This window comes from Syngnathus floridae, chromosome 5 (genome assembly GCF_059516105.1).
Source record: "Syngnathus floridae isolate MCC-2025c chromosome 5, RoL_Sflo_1.0, whole genome shotgun sequence".
Classification (NCBI taxonomy): domain Eukaryota; kingdom Metazoa; phylum Chordata; class Actinopteri; order Syngnathiformes; family Syngnathidae; genus Syngnathus; species Syngnathus floridae.
In genome coordinates, this window is record NC_142417.1 from 4,282,268 (window position 1) to 4,300,830 (window position 18,563).

General features: G+C 42.5%; 2 protein-coding genes and 1 long non-coding RNA gene across 5 annotated transcripts in view; 2 read left to right on the forward strand and 1 right to left on the reverse strand.

Moving 5' to 3' along the window:
* Nucleotides 1-2,186: 2,186 nt before the first annotated feature.
* On the forward strand, nt 2,187-5,302 carry dmrt3a (doublesex and mab-3 related transcription factor 3a). The gene is made up of 2 exons (XM_088375351.1): nt 2,187-2,677; nt 4,187-5,302. The coding sequence occupies exons 1-2, from the start codon at nt 2,293-2,295 to the stop codon at nt 5,149-5,151; spliced, it is 1,350 nt and encodes a 449-aa protein (XP_088231477.1). The 5' UTR covers nt 2,187-2,292; the 3' UTR covers nt 5,152-5,302.
* The window catches only part of LOC148397603 (uncharacterized), a 28,117-nt gene continuing 13,495 nt past the window's right edge, over nt 3,942-18,563 (reverse strand). Inside the window, exons 4-6 of one of the 3 annotated variants that reach the window (XR_015858524.1) lie at nt 15,919-16,016; nt 12,558-12,615; nt 3,942-4,240 (exon numbers count right to left, since the gene is read on the reverse strand). This is a non-coding gene — a long non-coding RNA (uncharacterized LOC148397603). Of the gene's footprint in view, nt 4,241-9,077; nt 12,616-13,739; nt 13,983-15,918; nt 16,017-18,563 lie in introns of those variants that run through there. The other 2 variants (XR_015858523.1, XR_015858522.1) reach the window with 2 other exon arrangements.
* Nucleotides 8,309-12,116, forward strand: dmrt2a (doublesex and mab-3 related transcription factor 2a). The gene is made up of 4 exons (XM_088375350.1): nt 8,309-8,441; nt 9,519-9,867; nt 10,483-10,585; nt 10,792-12,116. Exons 2-4 carry the CDS (start codon nt 9,532-9,534, stop codon nt 11,763-11,765), a joined length of 1,413 nt encoding a protein of 470 aa, XP_088231476.1. The 5' UTR covers nt 8,309-8,441; nt 9,519-9,531; the 3' UTR covers nt 11,766-12,116.

Consider the following 18,563-nt stretch of genomic DNA (forward strand, 5'->3'; position numbering starts at 1 on the left):
TGGTTTTAGAGAGAAGAATGTGGAGTTACCTATAAGCGCCACGGCGCCATAAATCAGAGGCGGCGCTAGTATCGATTGAGGCTGATATATCACACAAATTTACTGTCACTTCTGTTTTCAATTAAAGATACAATCAGTCAGATAATGACTTAATTGGATTTTACACAAGATTGACTTTTATGGCCGGCGCTTTTACGACTTTAGTTAAGGGAGGCCATTTTATCACGGGGAGAACACAGTGTGTCGCCGTTGCCCCCCCCCCCTTCCTTCTCGCGACACGACGCCCCCTGCTGGCCTGTTAGTTTCACCTTCAAAAGTCAAACTAAACTTGGTCCTGCGAAATCTAATGAGACCTCAGCTCAATGAGCATCAAGAGGATTCAATATTTTTGCCATCCTAGTGTGACAATTGCGTGCGTGCGTATTTGCAGACACAATCTGAATGTGTTCAAACTTGATTGAGACGTGGCGACAAATTGCTCCCACGGGGACTCTTAAATCAAATGCCCGGTGACAACAAGCCCCGCCCCACAATCAGCGCCTCCTAATCACAGCAATTTTCTACTCGTGCCCAACAATCGTTTTGTTGAGTCCCCAAAAGCCCATTAGTATGGTTATCCAGAAGTGTAAAAAAAAGTTTTTTTGGCAGAACAAAATCTGCATGTACTGCTCTACTGTTTGTCTTTGGCCTGTCGGTGTTTTTACTTTGTTTCTTAGCATTTGTGAAGTGGCAAACATTTTTAATACACAAGTAATTTTCTTGATTTCATTTTGAACTTGACAGTAAACTTTCGTGTAATTGTTTTTTTTAATTGTAGACTACATTAAAAACTGTTATTTTAATTGATTTTATTGTTTTATTGACAATATTCATATTTTTCAATGTAACGTGACGCTTTATAAAAATATGGAGCGAAAAATATAAAAAATAATATCTATGTAAAAATTTCATATTTGTATATATTCGTATTTTTCAATAATCATTCACATTTAAAACAAGGTGTGAAATAAATGTAATATTTTTCCATTATATCTATATTTTTAATGATTGATTAAAACATTTATGGAAATCGTGGCAAATATCCAAATTCAGACTCCTTAATACTCATTTTCAAAAATATAATCTGAAACATTTTTGTCACATCGTACATTTTTATCATTAATTTACTTGAAAGTCCCCTTTCTTCGCAATATAATTTTTCCTATTCCCAGTGTTACCACTTTACATGACAGGTAAAGTACAGAAGCGAGTCCTGAGTCGGACCCGCAGTCTGTCCAGACCCGTCTAGTCACCTTGAAGAGGTGCTGGGCCATTTTCCAATTAAAAGCTTAATAGCCCCACTTGCTTGGCTGGCCCGCCATCCATCCCATGATGTGCTTCAATAAACTAACACCGGCCTCCATTAGGTGATGCTACTCAATTCTGTATTCACTGCAGCGCATGAAAAACGTACAAGTTGTAAAAGTTGCAGATGAGTTCCGTCTAGATTGCTCTTTTATTTGTTCCGGTTTAATAGCCGATTGTTTGTTGGGGAGCAGGCTGGCGCGAACGACAATTCAAAGTGTCTCCACTATGCTTAATGGAGTAGTGGCATGGAGGAGAAGCTAGAATGTCAATATTTTTAATGCAGATCTGGGTCAAGGATGCCCCCCCCCTCGCCACACACACTTTTGGGGGCTTCTTTGTGATTTTTATCATTAGCTTGTCACCATAGTTACCTAAACGAAAATCAAATCAGTCATACCCAAACTACAATACAAATATTTAAATCCCTTCAGTCCATAATATATATATATTTTTAATAAATATCCAATTCTAAGTTTGAATAAAACATTTTTGGTGTTGGATTTGAAATGTTTGCTTAATATCTCACGGATTAAAACATAAAATAAACAAACTCGTCCCTCTAAAAAAAAAAAATCCTAAAAGTGATTATTTTTTTGCATATTTCCCAAGTACCGACCACTTCGGTCACGTGCACGATTTGATTGACAGCCTTGTATAACTTTAAATATAGAACTATTCACCAAGAAAACTGAAGCCAACTGACTCACTAAAGTGTTTCCTATATGTAAAACGTTTTTGTCTGTATTTTTCCAAGGAGGGAACAGTTGCGGTTGACGTGCACGTTCTGATTGATAGACAGCCGGGTGGGTGGGCGTGTAAAGTAAGCCACCCCAACCCGCCCCCGCGCCACCCGGGTCCCCGTCCCCTCACTCTCGTCTCTCTCTCATCTCGAGCGTGTGACAAGTGTCGAAACTGTACAGCGCGCACACCACGTCCGGGTGGGCGATGAACGGTTACGGCTCCCCGTACTTGTACGTAGGCGCGCCCGTGTCGCAGCCGCCGCGGGCGCCCCTCCAGCGGACCCCCAAATGCGCCCGGTGCAGGAATCATGGCGTGCTGTCGTGGCTGAAGGGCCACAAGAGGTACTGTCGCTTCAAGGACTGCGCCTGCGATAAGTGCATCCTCATCATCGAGAGGCAGCGCGTCATGGCCGCGCAAGTGGCGCTGCGCCGGCAGCAGGCCAACGAGAGCCTGGACAGCCTCATCCCGGAGGCCCTCAGGGTCGTGCCGGCCGAGGGGGCCGCGGCGGCGGCGGCTGCGGCAGCTGCGGCTGCCACGGCAACCGGCGGCGAGTCCGACGCCAGCTGGCGGAGCGCGGAAGAAAGACGCGGTAAGGCGCGCCCACGTTTTGAAAGCAGTCGACACTTCGGAAAGACTACTCCTGGATTTAATCAGATCACTTTTGGACTTCCGATTCTTTTGATTAGTCATAACTTATTTTAGTAGAGACACACTGGAAATATATTTCAGGGGAAAACAATGAAAAACAAGTGAACAAGTTTTAGTTGCCGTCTATCTTAATTGACAAAAACTACATCATCACAATCGTCAAGCAAGGATTCCAACTATATAACTTTGTTTCAAAATTAACAATAATAGAATAAAATAAAACTATGGAGGAAACGTGAGCTAAATTGTTAATTTTATGCTATATTGCATTATTAACGTTTTATATTGTTATATGTAAACATACACTTGTATACAAACGTATACGTACAGTAAACACAAAATGACACACGCACGCACTACATTGTCATGCAAAGGGTATTATGTGAGCTGTAGTATGTATTTATATGTCTAAAATGGAATTTTTGTCATGATCATCATAATATAAAGTAACAAAATAATACACACACAAATATATGTAATTTTTTTTTAAATTACAACATTTCTCAGTAAATGATTTAAGGAGACCTGGATCAAATGAGTGCATTTCAGGTTGTTTTGATGTCACACTCGGCCTTTGGAAAATGTTATATTCTCAAATACAAATGTAAGTCCTCTGTTACATTCTACATTTGAATAAGACATTTTATGTCAGCTCTTTTATCCGCCTGTAAAAAAAAAAAAAACTTTGAACAAACAAATATGTGTTTAGATGGTTCGCGATATAAACAAATGCGTTTTAATTGTGTCCATTTGTGGCTTGACGTATTTTTAAAGGCATCTAAAGGATTCAAAACGATAGCAATCAAATTTACACAATCGCCATGCACATTGACTGAGCAGATGACAAACTTGAAGTGCTAGATAAAGGATCATTATTATTGCCTGACACGTGATTAACGACGTTTTTTCTTGATGAGCATGATGGAGTCGCTGAAATTCATTGAAACACACTTTGGAAAGAAAAAAAATCATTGACAGACTTCATGGACGTATTGCTGCTTGTAAAAACAATTTTATGAAAATTTTAATGTTACATGTAACGTACAATATTGTTTTTATGTACATAAAATATGTTTTTATGTAAAAAACATTTTTCGTAAAAAATACATTGCTACATGAAAACCAATACACAATAATACACTTATATTTGTACGATATGCATTATATATATACATTTTAAAACGTTAACATTATTTTACACAAATTTAAAAATAAAATTCATGTTAAATGTTACGTTTAATACAAAAACAATAATTTGCAATTTATTATTAACAGCACAACATACCACATTCTATTTACCCTTGATCTGATTGATCCAGATTTTGGGTCACTTGTTACTAGGCAGACTTCACCAGGATCCATCGCAAAATACGTTATTATCCATAGTAATTTCACAATTGGGTTATTGCTCTCTAATAGGAAATATAAAACAGCGCTGTTTGTTTTGCAGAAGCTCCAGAGGATGGGAGTGGGAACGTGTCTGGGCCCGAGACCGGGGGCAGTCCTGGAGAGCGAGACCAAGACCAGGTGAGCTCCCCAGAAGGTTCCAAACCAAACTCCTGCTACACGCCGGAGCCCCCAGACGGCCACCTGGGAGAGAAAGAAGCCAAAGCCACCGAGAGTCCCCAGAAGAGCCCTGCCAGTCCAGGGGGCCGGGCAATGCTGATCGAGGGTCTGGCCGGCTCAGTCAACCTTCCCTTCAGCCTCAGAGCCAACCGTCCCCCACTGGAGGTCCTCAAGAAGATATTCCCGAGCCACAAGGCACCCGTTTTGGAGCTCATCCTCCGAGGCTGTGGGGGCGACCTGGTAGGTGCCATCGAGGTGCTGTTGTCCAGCCGGGGCCCGGACGGAGGCGGGCAGCCGCACCCAGAATCGCACCCAGACCCTCTGGTGCTTCCGCCGGGGGGGCATCCTTTCGAGCACAGCCTGGGCTCCTACCACCCGGTGACGTCCTCAGCCAAGTGGTCGGTGGGCTCCGCCTTTAGGGTGCCGGACTCGCTGCGCTTCACGTCTGAGTCGCCCTCAGTGGGGGCCCTGGGCGTACCCCTTCAGCACCCGCGCTACCCGCTAGTTCTGCGCAACTCCCTGACCCGGGGCCCAGGCGGAGCCCTGGTGCCCAACGATGTGACACTCTGGAACACGGTGGCCCTGCAGCAGCAATATCAGCTACGCTCGGCCGCCGCCGCCCAATACGTGTCGCCCTTCGGCCCGGCCGGAGCTCCCGGGGGCTCCGTCTTCCGGGGGGCCTCACTCCTACATCAGCACCACTCCAGAGTCACAGAAGAGTCCCGTGGCAGCATCCAGGACGGGGAGGGCTGCGGGCCAGGGGCCAAAGGCGGCCTATACTCACCCGACGAGGACTACGAGGAACGCTCGGATTCGGCCGACTCCCGGATAATGAACTCGTCCAGCTAGACCGCGTTTTGTTTGTTATGACCAGACCAGTACCAATGACGTGAGCGCTACTCGTGAATGTACGCACGTTTACGTCTATTTCCTGCATGATGTCATGTTTGTGAGCATGTGTTCAGTGTGACTAATAAACAAGAGACACTGTAAATGTAAAGTGTGTCAAATGTCGCCTTATTAAAGCCCAGCCACCACCTCCACTTTGTACACAAAAGCAAATGAGCCAAATACAAATCCTCTGGTTAGTGTCACAAAATCACCTTTCAACATTTTTAACTGGGACACAACGGAAAATAAATTGATTGAAGCATAAAAATGAAACACCTCCAAAACACGTGTCACACTACAAATAATCCTTGATTAGTCTTCGAAAGTAAAAATATTTATTGTAGCGAAGCAGTTTGAAGTTGTAATAACAGTGTTCACCACTAGATGTCAGAATCACGAGTCTGTATTCTTCACCACCAGAGAGGAGAGGGCGGCTCAAATTAGGTCAAGAAAATTGTTTCTTTCTGGTCAAATAAAACGCAGATTATATGTTCACCAAATTTAACCATCAACACTTTTGCCTGGTTTGCTTTGAGATGCTAACAGCTATGAAAGATTTCAAGTTGCTTACGACACTGATCTCAAAAGAACATAAAGATCAACTGTTCAAAAAGATTAGTTGAAATGCATGAGGCGTTATTAAATGCGTGACCTCCAAAAACATGGATATACGTAAATTCACCTAGTAGCTTAACTGGACAAGTAGAAATAAAAGCCGAACTCACATCTTCCTTGTAGATTTGTAAACGGCATCAGATAATATAATCTCATTTCATATATAACAGAATGTTTGGACAACTGGATCTGCAGAATCTGCAGCATGTGCGTGGCACAGCATGTTCAGTTTCCTTCCATTCAAATAAGGTGACAAATGCCGCCACCTAGTGGTCAAAGTTGACACAGCATGAGCGCTCCAGTTGTATACAGCTCGTTGAGTTTACCTGCTTTCGTGTGACATCTAGTGCTTGGACGTCGAAACGACATTTGATGCTTTTCATGACAAAGAAAAGGGCCTCAGTTACAACTCCAAGATGAACACGAACACTTATTTCAATGTTTTCCCCTACAATTTACATTTAGATAAAAAAGTTAAAAGTTAAATAAAGTTGTCGACGGTAGAAATACTGTCTTCAAAACATGATGAATTCCAAAAGAAATAAAACAGCAATTACTGACATTGAAACGACATGAAAAAGTATAAAACAAAATGACCGACGGTGAGAACTGATTTAGTGTGTTAACTGCCGTGTTGTCTTTTGACTGGTGTCGGGTCAAGGTGTCAAAGCACTTGAGACGAAGACAAATGCCGCTCGCCATGTCTGCTTATGTCCTTAAGTGCATGTGTTGCGAGTCCATCACGGGCTAATTAACATAACAGCGCTCCACTTACACTTTTAGTGGCGTGGCGTGCACCTCCACCACCTCCTCCTCCTTCTCAGTGGGACACTTCCAGCTAGTTGCTGCTCTTTCAATCAGAAACACGACAGCACGTGATCAAATGTCATTTCAGCTCGGTGTGTGTCAACAACACGACATACGACCAACATCTCCAGAACCCGACAGAAGTTCTGGAAAAGTTTCATGTGTCAATAAAGCCTCCAAAGATTCATTTGAACCGTCACAAGAACTCCAAAGTTTTCTGTAACAAGATCTGGAACTCCTCCTCAAGATTATTCCAACACTCATGAAGACTTTGTTGACCAGCTGGAAGAACCACAAATCTTATTTGACGTGACTTGGAACCTCTCAAACAATCATTCTTCTCTCCCACAGACCTCTATGAAGACCTCCATTTTTTTCTACAAGACCTAGAATGCCTTTAAGTATCTTAAGACTCATTTCAATCCCTGCAAGAACCTTAAATGGTCTTGAACATGAGCGACATTTAAATCAAGAATCCTTAACCCTTCAGAAGACTCAACAGAAAAGAACTCTAAATGTTCCAAAGGGCCCTGAACCCATCAAGAGTCTTCCAAAGATTGCCATATCTTCTTGAACAGAACCTAGAACTACTTCAGAACTCATTCAAGCCTTCTAAAGATTATTTGGAACCACCTCAAGAAGCCCAGGTTTCAACAGGGACAGGTAGCTCTTCATGGGGGACCCACAAACCCGAGTTTTATTGAGAATCCAAGACTCCCCCTCTCAGAGAAATTGAGACCATCCACAACGACCTGTGGAAGACCTTCAAGATCTACAGGCTGTCCCACATTTCCCGGTGTAACTTAAAAAAAGATGCCAAGAATTCCTTCAAAGTATCATCCCAGGGGTCCTTAATGAGCCACAGAGAATACGTTACACCTGGAGGTGTCCAGACCCTGGTGACGAGCGCATCACTCCGACCTGAGCTGTGGGCCGGGCCCGTCGGATCAAAGCATTCCTCACCAGGAAACTGCAGCGTGGGGTGGCTGCTTGTAACCCCCGTCGTAAATTAAGAGACCAAGTGGAGAGTCAAGCTGCACCTGCAGGTCTTCAGCCACCCACCCCACCCCAAATAAACTACTCAACCCTCCCTTTCTCCACACATGGAGGAAGAGTTAGGACCCCAGAGAACTCCAGGCTGCACACAGCGTCTTAGATTGAGGGCTATTACGCGGTTGTTACAAATATTGACCAGTAATATACTAGGAAAACACAAAAGGTATATACATAGAATACAACGAAATAATGTGTATGCATCTTTAACCGAAATAAAGTGGAAAGGCATAACATAAGACCTACATATAATTATCATCTACACAAGACAACCAAAGAAAGTATAAAAAAAATGACAAATTCCAAAATAAATTAATCAAATGTTAAAATTAATAAAATAATGCCGTCAAATAAATGAAAACGGAAAAAACAAAGAAAAAAACAAAGAAAAAAGTTTGATTTTGCAATACTAGGTGAAGCTAGATGGAAATATGTTGACTAGAAACACCATGACATGAAATTAATTCATTTGTGACGGTTATATTGTCAAGGACCTTGTGTCAAAGAGCAGATTTGAGCACCGCGGAAGCTTGGTGGCTCCCTATTGGTCAGTTGAACTTTTTTTTGTATTTGGTTGGAGAGGCCGCCAATCAGAAGGAGAGGGGGCGTGGCTTGTGAGAGGCGTTTGCGGTGAGCTGGCGCTGCGCGAGCAAATTTGGCTCAGTCGGTTTACGCACGCAGACACACGCAGTCAATTAACAGCCAATTAAGTGCTCGCTGCTCTCCAGCAGGCTGGAAAACACCTGGAGTGAAAGGACCGTCCACTCGTGGAGGTAAATTTTATTCTTTATGTTAGTATGGCCACTAATTAGCAGGTAAATAAAACTAATCATTTGTTTTATTTCAATTATTTTTTGATTGTTTTAAGACATGCTTAAGTCTAACTTGGATGCTGAGTGTTTATTTGTATTTGACATTTATAGTTTATGGAATTTCTTTGTTTTAAAACCTGTTTTTAACCCTTGTTTATTTTTTTATTCGTATAATCTGAGAATCCTACACTCTAACATTTAAAATCATTTTGATCAATTTCTATTTATCTCCATAGTTTGAGTAAAAAAAGTTATTTTAAATGTGTTTTATGAGAATATTCATAAATCTGGATAAGAATTCAACACTTTTTAACATAACTTTTTAAAATTATTTTATTTCATGCAATAGCCTAAGACATATTTCGTGACTTTAAAAAGTACTGTAATTCTTTTGGTTAACATTCATTTCTCCATAATGTAGAGAATGAGAACATATTAATGAAGATTTATTGCTGCAGCACGTGCATATTTTGTAAACTGGAAAATAATGCAAATCTAAAATAATGTTACGTGTCTATCTATCTATCTATCTATCTATCTATCTATCTATCTATCTATCTATCTATCTATCTATCTATCTATCTATCTATCTATCTATCTATCTATCTATCTATCTATCTATCTATCTATCTATCTATCTATCCTACTATCTATCTATCTATCTATCTATCTATCTATCTATCTATCTATCTATCTATCTATCTATCTATCTATCTATCTATCTATCTATCTATCTATCTATCTATCTATCTATCTATTAAAATATATTCACACAAGCATTTACTTATTCAGAATTGTTTCCTCATTTCTGAAAAAAAGCTATACTGATATGTAAATTTATATGTATTTTCAAAGTGCTACATTATAATCCAGACTATATGAATGCAATCTTCTAAACAAAAGAAATGAGAAAATGAGTATAATAAAATGCCCTTTCTATCTAAAAATGGAATGCATTTATGTGCATGACATTGCAAACGATCGTCATCATTGCCATGCAATCACTGCAACTAAAAAATCCCTTTGCATGGTGTTCAGGGCGCTCGCAAACATGACCGAGGGTTGCGAGTTCGAGATCGACGTAGAGAGCGTGGAGGCGGAGGCCGACGAGGCGGGCGAGCGAGTGGACGAGGACAACCAGCACGACGGCGGGGACGCTCTCGCCGCCAAGCCGGGCCCCGGAGGCCTGAGCCCGGGCGAGCAGCGCAAGTTGAGCCGCACGCCCAAGTGCGCTCGCTGTCGCAACCATGGCGTAGTGTCGTGCCTCAAGGGCCACAAACGCTTTTGCCGCTGGAGGGACTGCCAGTGCGCCAATTGCCTTCTGGTGGTGGAGAGGCAGCGGGTGATGGCCGCGCAGGTGGCGCTCCGGAGGCAGCAAGCCACCGAGGTAAGGCGGCGGGCGGATCCAGGGACGGTCGCTGCATGACAAGCTCTGACGTTGCGCACTTGCACGTTTAGTATAAGTGCGGAGAATTCTCGAGACGGATTAGAAAGATTAGAAATTTCTATTGCAATAAAAATAAAAAATTAAATACGCAAGTATGCTTCACACTTAATGATAACGATCAGGATTTTTTTTTTTTTTTAAAGACATTTCAATGTCAACAATGTCAATCACGTCTTGTCTGTTCTTCTATGTTGCTGATATTCCCCCCCATAAAATTTGGGCTCTTTGTGTTTTCTGATATTTGAGTCTTCTGCATTTGGGAATTTGCTTTTAGCTTTACACTACATTGAGTAATTTGGGAGGCTACAATGTTTAAATCGTATGTGCAGTTGGATTTATTTAGCAATGAGAATTTTGCTTGTGTCGTGCCGGGTTAAAATTGGACCATGTGAGAACATTTTTAAAGACAGAATATTTTGATATTTAATCCTATTTTTTAAACACGGTCAATCGGCTTGTGACACATGACTTGAGAGACGAACAGATTGATGCTAGCTGTGACTTGATCTGAGACAAATTTTATTTACGAATGACCAGATTTTATTTTTTTTTCAGGACAAAAAAGGCCTGTCTGGGAAACAAATTCCAGCGGAGAGGAGGCCCATCTATCAGCGACATGTTCGTCCATCAACTCTGCTGGCCAAAAGCATCCTCGAAGGTCAAAAACTGGCAATTACATCTCTCTTCTTCTGCATGGGCTTTAAAACGAGTTCATATTGAAGCAGCTGTTGCAAATATTATTATTTGTTTGTTTTACACTTTTGAGGAGTTGACCTATTTGGTTAAAAGGGGAACCTGTCCTCGAGCTGTTGCTATCAAACTTGAAACCATTTGCACGTCCTAATTTGTCCCCCAATTCGACAGGTTTCCGCCCGGTGCCGTCCGATTCCTTCCTGGCCGCCAACCCGAGCCTGCCTCCGCCACTGAGTGACCGCATGCGCAAGAGGCGGGCCTTCGCCGACAAGGAGCTGGAGAGCATCATGCTGGAGCGCGAGTACAAGGAGCGCGAACTTCTGGAGAACGGCCAGGCTTCCCCGCTCCTCTTCGCCAGCAACGTGGCGCACCATGCCGTCGATTACAGCGCCTACAAGTCGGCGTACTCGCCCGAGGTGTCCCCCAAGGACATGTGCCTGGGCCCGGCCTGTTTGGACGCGCCCGTGCCGTACGCCGCGGCCGCTAACAACGTGGAGCTGGTCTCGTCCAACGTGAGCGTGGCCGCCACGTACCGGCACTACCCACGAGGGGGCTTTGTGGTGTGGCCCCGTGCTGCCGCTAACCTGGGGGACGCCCTGTTCTACCGCCAGTGCCTCTTCAACGCAACGGCGGTGCAGAATATGAAGCCCGGCGGTGCGCCGTGGGAGCCCAAGACCGCGCCCCCCGAGAGCCAGCCGGCAGAGCGGGACGTGGCTGATGCCGAGGGCTCGCGAGCCACCTCGTTGCAGGATCCCCCAAAATCTACCATGCGAGAGAACTCTGCTTTCTACTCGCCAAAGAGGAGCTATGGACAAGCCTTCCCAGCTAAGGACGCCGCCAAGTTCTCACTGAAAGTCAACTCCACCTTTCACTCGCTCATCCAACACTCGTTGGGTGACAAGGGCGGCGGCGGGGCGGCGCCCGAACTCCGGGGTGCACCGTACTGTAAGGAGTTCCTGCAGGAGGCGGCGCGCAAGCTCCGGGAAAGTTCCGGCAAGGACGCGCAGGCCGGCAAAATGGCCGACAGGTGCGCCAAAGACTTCCTGTCCAAGCCGGGAGGGACCAAGATGGCTGCCGGCGAGTCCCTGTCCTTCTCAGTGGAGGCCATTTTGAAAAGACCCGCCATGAGTCGAGCGTTTCATTGAAAGACAAATACACCCAATTTTCTTTTAGAAAAAAAAAACTTTAGATCCCAGACAAATCAGCTCAATAAACCTCCATCGCTCGGATTACTACTTTCCTGTCTGCCAAGGTTTTGGCGCCAACTTGTGGCAATTTTGCACATTCTGGAAAAATGCAAATGGGTGACTAAGAATCGCAAACTCAGAGTCGGCGGGGGCTCTTTGTATGTAAATATGTTTTTTGGGTCCAAAAAGAACACTTTCTGGTTTTGTACAGTGTATGATATTGTTTCTGCTTGTGCATGTGAAAAAAAATGTCAAAAGTATTTAAACAAGTTGCTCATGTCAATAAACTTTGTAAGACTTTGCCTAAAATGCCTCAGAGTTCATACTCAAGTAAGTCTGCCATCTTGCCATTTCCTTAATAATAAAATCCAACTTCAAGCCACTTTTGCTTAAGAACAGGACATTTATATAAAAATAGAAAAAAAAACACAAATGTAGTAATTACACTCAAACATTGCCCCTCAAAAGCCGCCCCAAAAATGCTCAAATCTTTGCTGATTTTTCTCGCTGTTGTAAAACGAAACAAATGTGGCAGTCAAATTTTCCGCCCGTAATTGATATATTTTGAGCGTAAAGGACCTCAAAAATACATTCTTTTAGTCACAACAGATATTTTTGTAATTAATTGTCTGAATAAATAATGATCTCCCAAACAATGGATCTCAAATAATCATTGGTGAAACATGAAAACTCCATTTGAAAATCAATTCAAGCCATCCAAAAATACATCCAAAAGAAAACCAGCCCTACCTTTCAAGATTTTATTCTCGTCCAATATTTTCCCGAGTGACCCTCGGCCTCAGGATCCCTGTTGAGTGCAAGAAAAACTGACATTCACGAAATATTTCAGTGACCCTTTATTTTGATTACAATCACCTTTAATGACATTTCTCATGTTTGCAGCCTAATTTACACATCAAGTGTCAACTCGCGTGAAGGAAAAACATTTTAAGCGCATTTGTACGTGCAGCTTTCAAAGACAAGATCGTTCCCGTTTTCACACGTGTTGTTGTGTAAACATAACTCGTGAGTGTGTGCGCCACACAGCGTTTGTGTGTACTAAACGGCCACTGATAACGATCTGCTGAGGACCACAGGGGGGGGGGGGGGGGATTGAGCGTGTCAGCAAGGGGGCCGGCCGGATTGCTGACTTCACAGCACGCAAACACACACACGGACACACACACTTTCACCTTATCAACAGTTGCCGTTCACACAGTAGCATTTTGTTTGCCATTTCGAGACTTGACTGACTTTCCTTCATGGCAGGGCACACAAACGCACACATGCACACACACGAGGAAAAGTGGCCTGGGAATTTAGTCTTTGGCGTCTCTTGTTTCGCAGTGACAACAAGGCAAAAGGTCACAAGGGTGCTCTGTCGTTAATACACGTCGCCGCCGATGTTGTCGTGTTAAATGTCGCTGCAGGGATTGCTACAACCTGAACGCATCGTTTTGGCAATGAGCTGGAGAAAACTGCTCACGCTATTACGCAGGACACATTACTTGGAACATTATCACTGGCGGAGCTAAAAATTCTTTCCACAAAGCCCCAAAAAATTCATCAGAAAACACAGATTATGTTTCCTATAATGGACATGTGGAAATGTAAAACTACGATACTAATTTAAGGGTGGAAGAAAGTATCAATATCCGGGCTAAATGCTAGCCATTGCTTTTGTTAGCATTAGCCTTAAGTTAGCATAATAATGCTACATTTTGTGGGTGTTTTGGTCGTTCGCAGAAACGCGAAACTGGAGTGGTGACAAAAAAAGTTGAACTTAATCAAGAATATTTACTATCTGACACGACCGCCATCTCATACGTCATATCTTGAGTTTCCGCTTACAAGTCAAAGCAAAACAAATATCCACTAATTGACAGCTCATATCTTAAAAATTTTGGGGGAAAAAAGTCAGGTAGGCGAGTATTTTGAGTCACCAACTGTATTTATTTATCCCGGAAAACAGGAGTGTACTGCCATGGCGATATTGGTGGTCATTAAAAAGTAGGGGAAGAACTTCACGCCATGCAAACTACATCACGCTCCATTAGCTCCTCCAGTCATAATAGCGTGTGTGTTTGGGGCATCTCCCAACTCGTCGCGAGTTGCTAGCGTGACCACCGCGACGACAACGAGGCGGATGTCTGCTCCGACACCTGGAGAAGGCCACTGGAGAAGATATTTTGGGAACTGTGATTATACAGTAAACCTCTGCTATTCATGCGGTTAGCTTCTGTTGTTATTGTACGTTTAATTATTGACTTCTAGTTCTTGACTGTGAAATGAACCATTCAGGTACATTTTTGGGAGAAAGAAGGAAAACGAGTTAACAGAAATGAATATCTAAGTTTCCAAAAAATGTTTGCGTAGTTGCCACTGATACTCGTGTCCATTTTACTCCACCGCTAAGAAAATATCTTCTATCACGACAATGTTGACAGCTCAACCTACTCTTCATTTTGCGTGTTTTTTTTTTTTTTTTTATAAGTGTTATTTCATGTCATGTCCACCTGTCATTTTGTAGCAAATTTGCCAGTCTAAACATTCATGTAAATTCTATGGAAAAAGTGTGTCACATTGCGGCCCCCAAAGAAAATAGCCATAGCGACATTATGTAGCGTCACACTCTGTGTTATTTCTGCCCGCTTTGTTGTCTTTTGCACATGATTCACGACTCTTCTTTTAGCGGCCGCCGCGACGTGACTGATCGCAGCTGCCGCTGCCCGACCACATCGACCGCCGCTGCGTGAGCTGTGATTTTACTAAAGTGCTGATAAATGGCCGCCGCACCTGGCTGCCGCTAACTAGAGTAAACAGCGAGTCTGCCAAAGTTAAAACTTGAGGGGCCCACATTTGCATTGGCCTGGAGGAGTCCATGTAAATGACTGCACACATAGACGCTAAATTTAGGTTCTTATTTTTTTGAATCTGCTATCTCAGGACACCGCTGGGAAATGTACTGATGCTCAAGTTCCTTTGACTTAATATTGGACTCATATTTTGGCATCTCAGCTTTCTGTGTTTTGTCATTGAAATTTGATGCTATGCTCCACACATCTCATTTTTTTTCTAATTCTGTCAAGGATACGTGGTTCAACTTTGGTCGCAAATTTATAAAATGTATACTTTTGAAGACTACAGCAAATGTTGTGGCTCTACTCATGAAAGACATGTCTACCAAATTTCAAGTATTGAAAGTGACTTCAGGAGCTTCATTTTTAAAGATTAAAACTTTATGTTTGAATGTGGGCATTGGCACAATGACTCAAACGGTTGGCTTCAAACTAAAATGGCCGTTCTCAACTGCGTCTTTTCAGATATGGCTGCTTTTGTGGCTCCATTCATGTCTACCAAACTTTATGTTGCCAAATAAAACTTTGGTATCATGGATTCAATCATTTTGGTTGCTGGTTTTTATGTAGGGGAATTAAACTTTGCCTACACAGAATGAACACAAAAATCGAATCTGTCACAATTCAGTATGAAATGGCTGCTTCGTACCAAAATGGCAGACATAATTTGTCCTTTCAGGCGTGGCAATGTGAAACGTGACAATCTTTTTGCTGCCAAGCCCTCGGGATTTTAACCTTGGTGCTGGCTGACAAACAACCTGTTGCCACTGTGCAACTTTGCGCCTGTTTTGGCAACAGCGTCTGTGCTAATGTGTGTGTTGTTACATCAACACACTGTGTTTTAACTCACTTGGCCCTTGGCCTGTTTGAAGTGTGCACACACACTAACATTTCTCAATTTTAATTCCAAAAGGTCCAATCCAAGAATGGTTATACTTACTTACTTCACCGGGGAAGGATTCTTGCCATTTTTTTGTGGGTCCACACATAAAAGATAAGCCTACCAAATTCCATGTTGTGTTAAGTGAGGCTAATTTTAAGGGTCGGACTTTTCAAAACTGAGTTCAGTTTTGGAATGTCACAACTAAAGAGTCCCACTATTGAGGACAGGTGTCAATGTCAGCAAAGCATGGAAGTCAGCTGACCCCCCCGACCCCCCCTCTGTCTAAGGTCACAGGGATGCATTTGAAGGTCAAACATATTTGACTCCACCTCTAGAATAACCCCATCATAAAAACGAGAAAGGGTCTTACGTGGGGGAAGCTGCGCGACATCACCTCAGAAGTTGCGGATTCAGTCGATCCATTAATCATCATCATCATCATCACTGGCTCATGTGCACACAGAGAAACTGCAAAAATGCATCAAAATACAATTTATTTTCACATTTATTTAATTATTAAATTGATTAAAAATGACTTTTTAAAAAAATTATTTAGCATGGAAATAAGCATTCAAATGATTCACGCAAAGATGCAACCGTTCCATTAAATCATTAGAAAAATAACAAGGAAATGTAGTCAAATGTTAATCCCTAATACAGCATCGCTTTTATGATTTGCACCAAACGCTAATATTCATGTGTTGCCGTGGTGACGGGGTGCATGATGGGAAAGCCAGAAAAACATGTGTGCTCTTTAAACCTGTCGGTGGGGAAAAGAAAAAAAAAAAAAAAAAAATCTTGACGAGCCAGGGAAGCTTCTCCCGGGGCGCGGCGTTGACACGTGTAAGTGGACCCTGGTGCATTTGAACTTTTTTAAAAGCTTAAAAAAGACGATTTAGTGAGGAGGGAATCGAGCAGGGAACCACGGCCAGTCGCGAACCGGAAAAAAAAAGAAAAAATTCAAAGGAAATCGTAAAAGTCTCAATTTTTTTTTTTTTTTTAAAAAGTGCAGATTCTTTTAGCGTTAGCGCTTTTAATGGCCCTAACCCGAGCCGTTTTTACATCACATCAGGATGTGTTGTGGTATTAGTTGGAGCGGGCCAAGAATAATGTCATAAATGACGATGATGAGGCCAGACGCTTCCGACCAAGTGATGAGGAAAGCAAAGCGTGTGCCGCGTTAACGAGCGCATGTGTTCCCATGAGTTATGAATCCAGTCCCGTCATGTGCCACTCTTTTTTGGGGGATTATTTCTTGTGACGATATGCTTATTTCTACTGTGCTTATTCAGAGTATTTCTGTCATGCAAATTGGCAGTTGCCATGGAGAGACATTTTGCAGGAAAGTACATGAAGAGGAGTTTATTTTTGATTTTGTGGATTATTTCTAGTCACTGTTTAATTCTAATGCTCAGAGTGGCGCTTATCAAAAATAATTGTTGAGAGGAGCAATTGCATAATATGACATGTACAGGATTATCGGAGCGTGAAAAGGTCCGCCGTGCTTGATGTAGACGTTTTTTTTAACTTTGTAGCTTATTTCTAGTCATAGATTTTATTTTGATTGTGCAGGGTGAGAGTTATCAAAAATAACTGCGAATAAAAACCATGATAATTATCATATCACACACATAAAGAATATTTTATATACTTGAGCCCACAAATGAATCATTGATTTTGTTTTGTGTGGATTATTTGCGGTCGTTATTTTTCATCAGTCTACTTTGTTCCACTGATGTTTTTCCCATAGCGGTTTTAGACGAGCCACTTGGAGGAGCGTCACCTCCTGTTAAAAAAAAAAAAAAAAAAAAAAAAAAAAAAAAAAAAGTGAACAAGGTCCTTACACTTGATAGCTTTGCGTCCGGGTGGTCTTAAGGGGCCAGGACCTTGTAAAGGACCTCGCGAGGTTCTAACGGGGGTCTGGCCTAGCCTGGCCCAGCCCAACCTAACCTTTGCGGCTTGATGACGTGTCCAGCTGGAGCACCACGGTCACCAACTTGTGCTCACGGAAAGTTGCGCTCATAAACGTTTGGCTTTGATAGCGCCATCCTGCAAGTTCCTAATATTGGCAAAAACAAGCTACCGCGTTAGCGTTGGCTAACTTGCACGTGCAAAGTTAAAATTTGAAAATGGCATCTGACAGTTAGTGACAGCGAGTTAGCTAGATTGAGGACTCGCTAGGTAGCCGTCGCATTTAACCAAAGGAGAAAGTAGAGTGAAAAAACGTTGGGGAAAAACTACATTCACACGCGCCCACATAAATGTCACACAAGATTTAAGCAACGTGCCGTCCCAGGGCTGCAACCTTTTGGCCCGACAGTTTGCTTTTTCCCACTGTCCTCGGCCCGATAGTGCGTGCGTGCAGGCGTGTGTGTGAGAGTGTGTGTACGTGCGCGTTTGTGTGTCTTTTCCACGTGTGGCAGCTTTTTGAATGACTACATTGATGATCCTATAATAAGTCATCTTGTCTCGCAGGTTACGTCTCCTGTCTGCAAGTAATAAAGCTCATAATTAACAATGTCCTGATCTAGACATTATTTGTGAGTGTGCATGTTGCACATATGATGCTCATCATCATCATCATCATCTTCAACGAGTGAAGTCACTTGCAGTAGAAAAGACGACGACCTTGGCAGGGGCTCGGACCTTGGAGCGGGGCCTGCACGGCAAAAACTGTTTTCCACGTATGGATTTTATTTTTATGTCTTTTATTTTTATGTATTTGTTTCATCTTCGTTTGCTTGCGTGCCATCATTCTATCTGTTTTACTTTGAATAAAATGGAAACATTGATACCCTTTAATCCATATATTCATATATATATATATATATATTCATATATATATATATATATGAATTAAAGGGTATATATATATATATATATATATATATATATATATATATATATATATATATAAAAAACCAAACCCAGTGAAGGATGCCCAGTGGGATCCACTGTGGGCGTTTTGTGCATTTCTAGCCTGTTCCAAGAAAACAACAAAAATGCAAAGACTCT

Bases quoted from the DNA above. Each gene is read 5' to 3' on its own strand.
- dmrt3a (XM_088375351.1), top strand. From the start codon at position 2,293: ATGAACGGTTACGGCTCCCCGTACTTGTACGTAGGCGCGCCCGTGTCG. The intron at 2,678-4,186 runs GTAAGGCGCGCC...TTTGTTTTGCAG, and splicing joins GAGCGCGGAAGAAAGACGCG to AAGCTCCAGAGGATGGGAGT.
- dmrt2a (XM_088375350.1), top strand. From the start codon at position 9,532: ATGACCGAGGGTTGCGAGTTCGAGATCGACGTAGAGAGCGTGGAGGCG. The intron at 9,868-10,482 runs GTAAGGCGGCGG...TTTTTTTTTCAG, and splicing joins GGAGGCAGCAAGCCACCGAG to GACAAAAAAGGCCTGTCTGG. The intron at 10,586-10,791 runs GTCAAAAACTGG...CCAATTCGACAG, and splicing joins GGCCAAAAGCATCCTCGAAG to GTTTCCGCCCGGTGCCGTCC.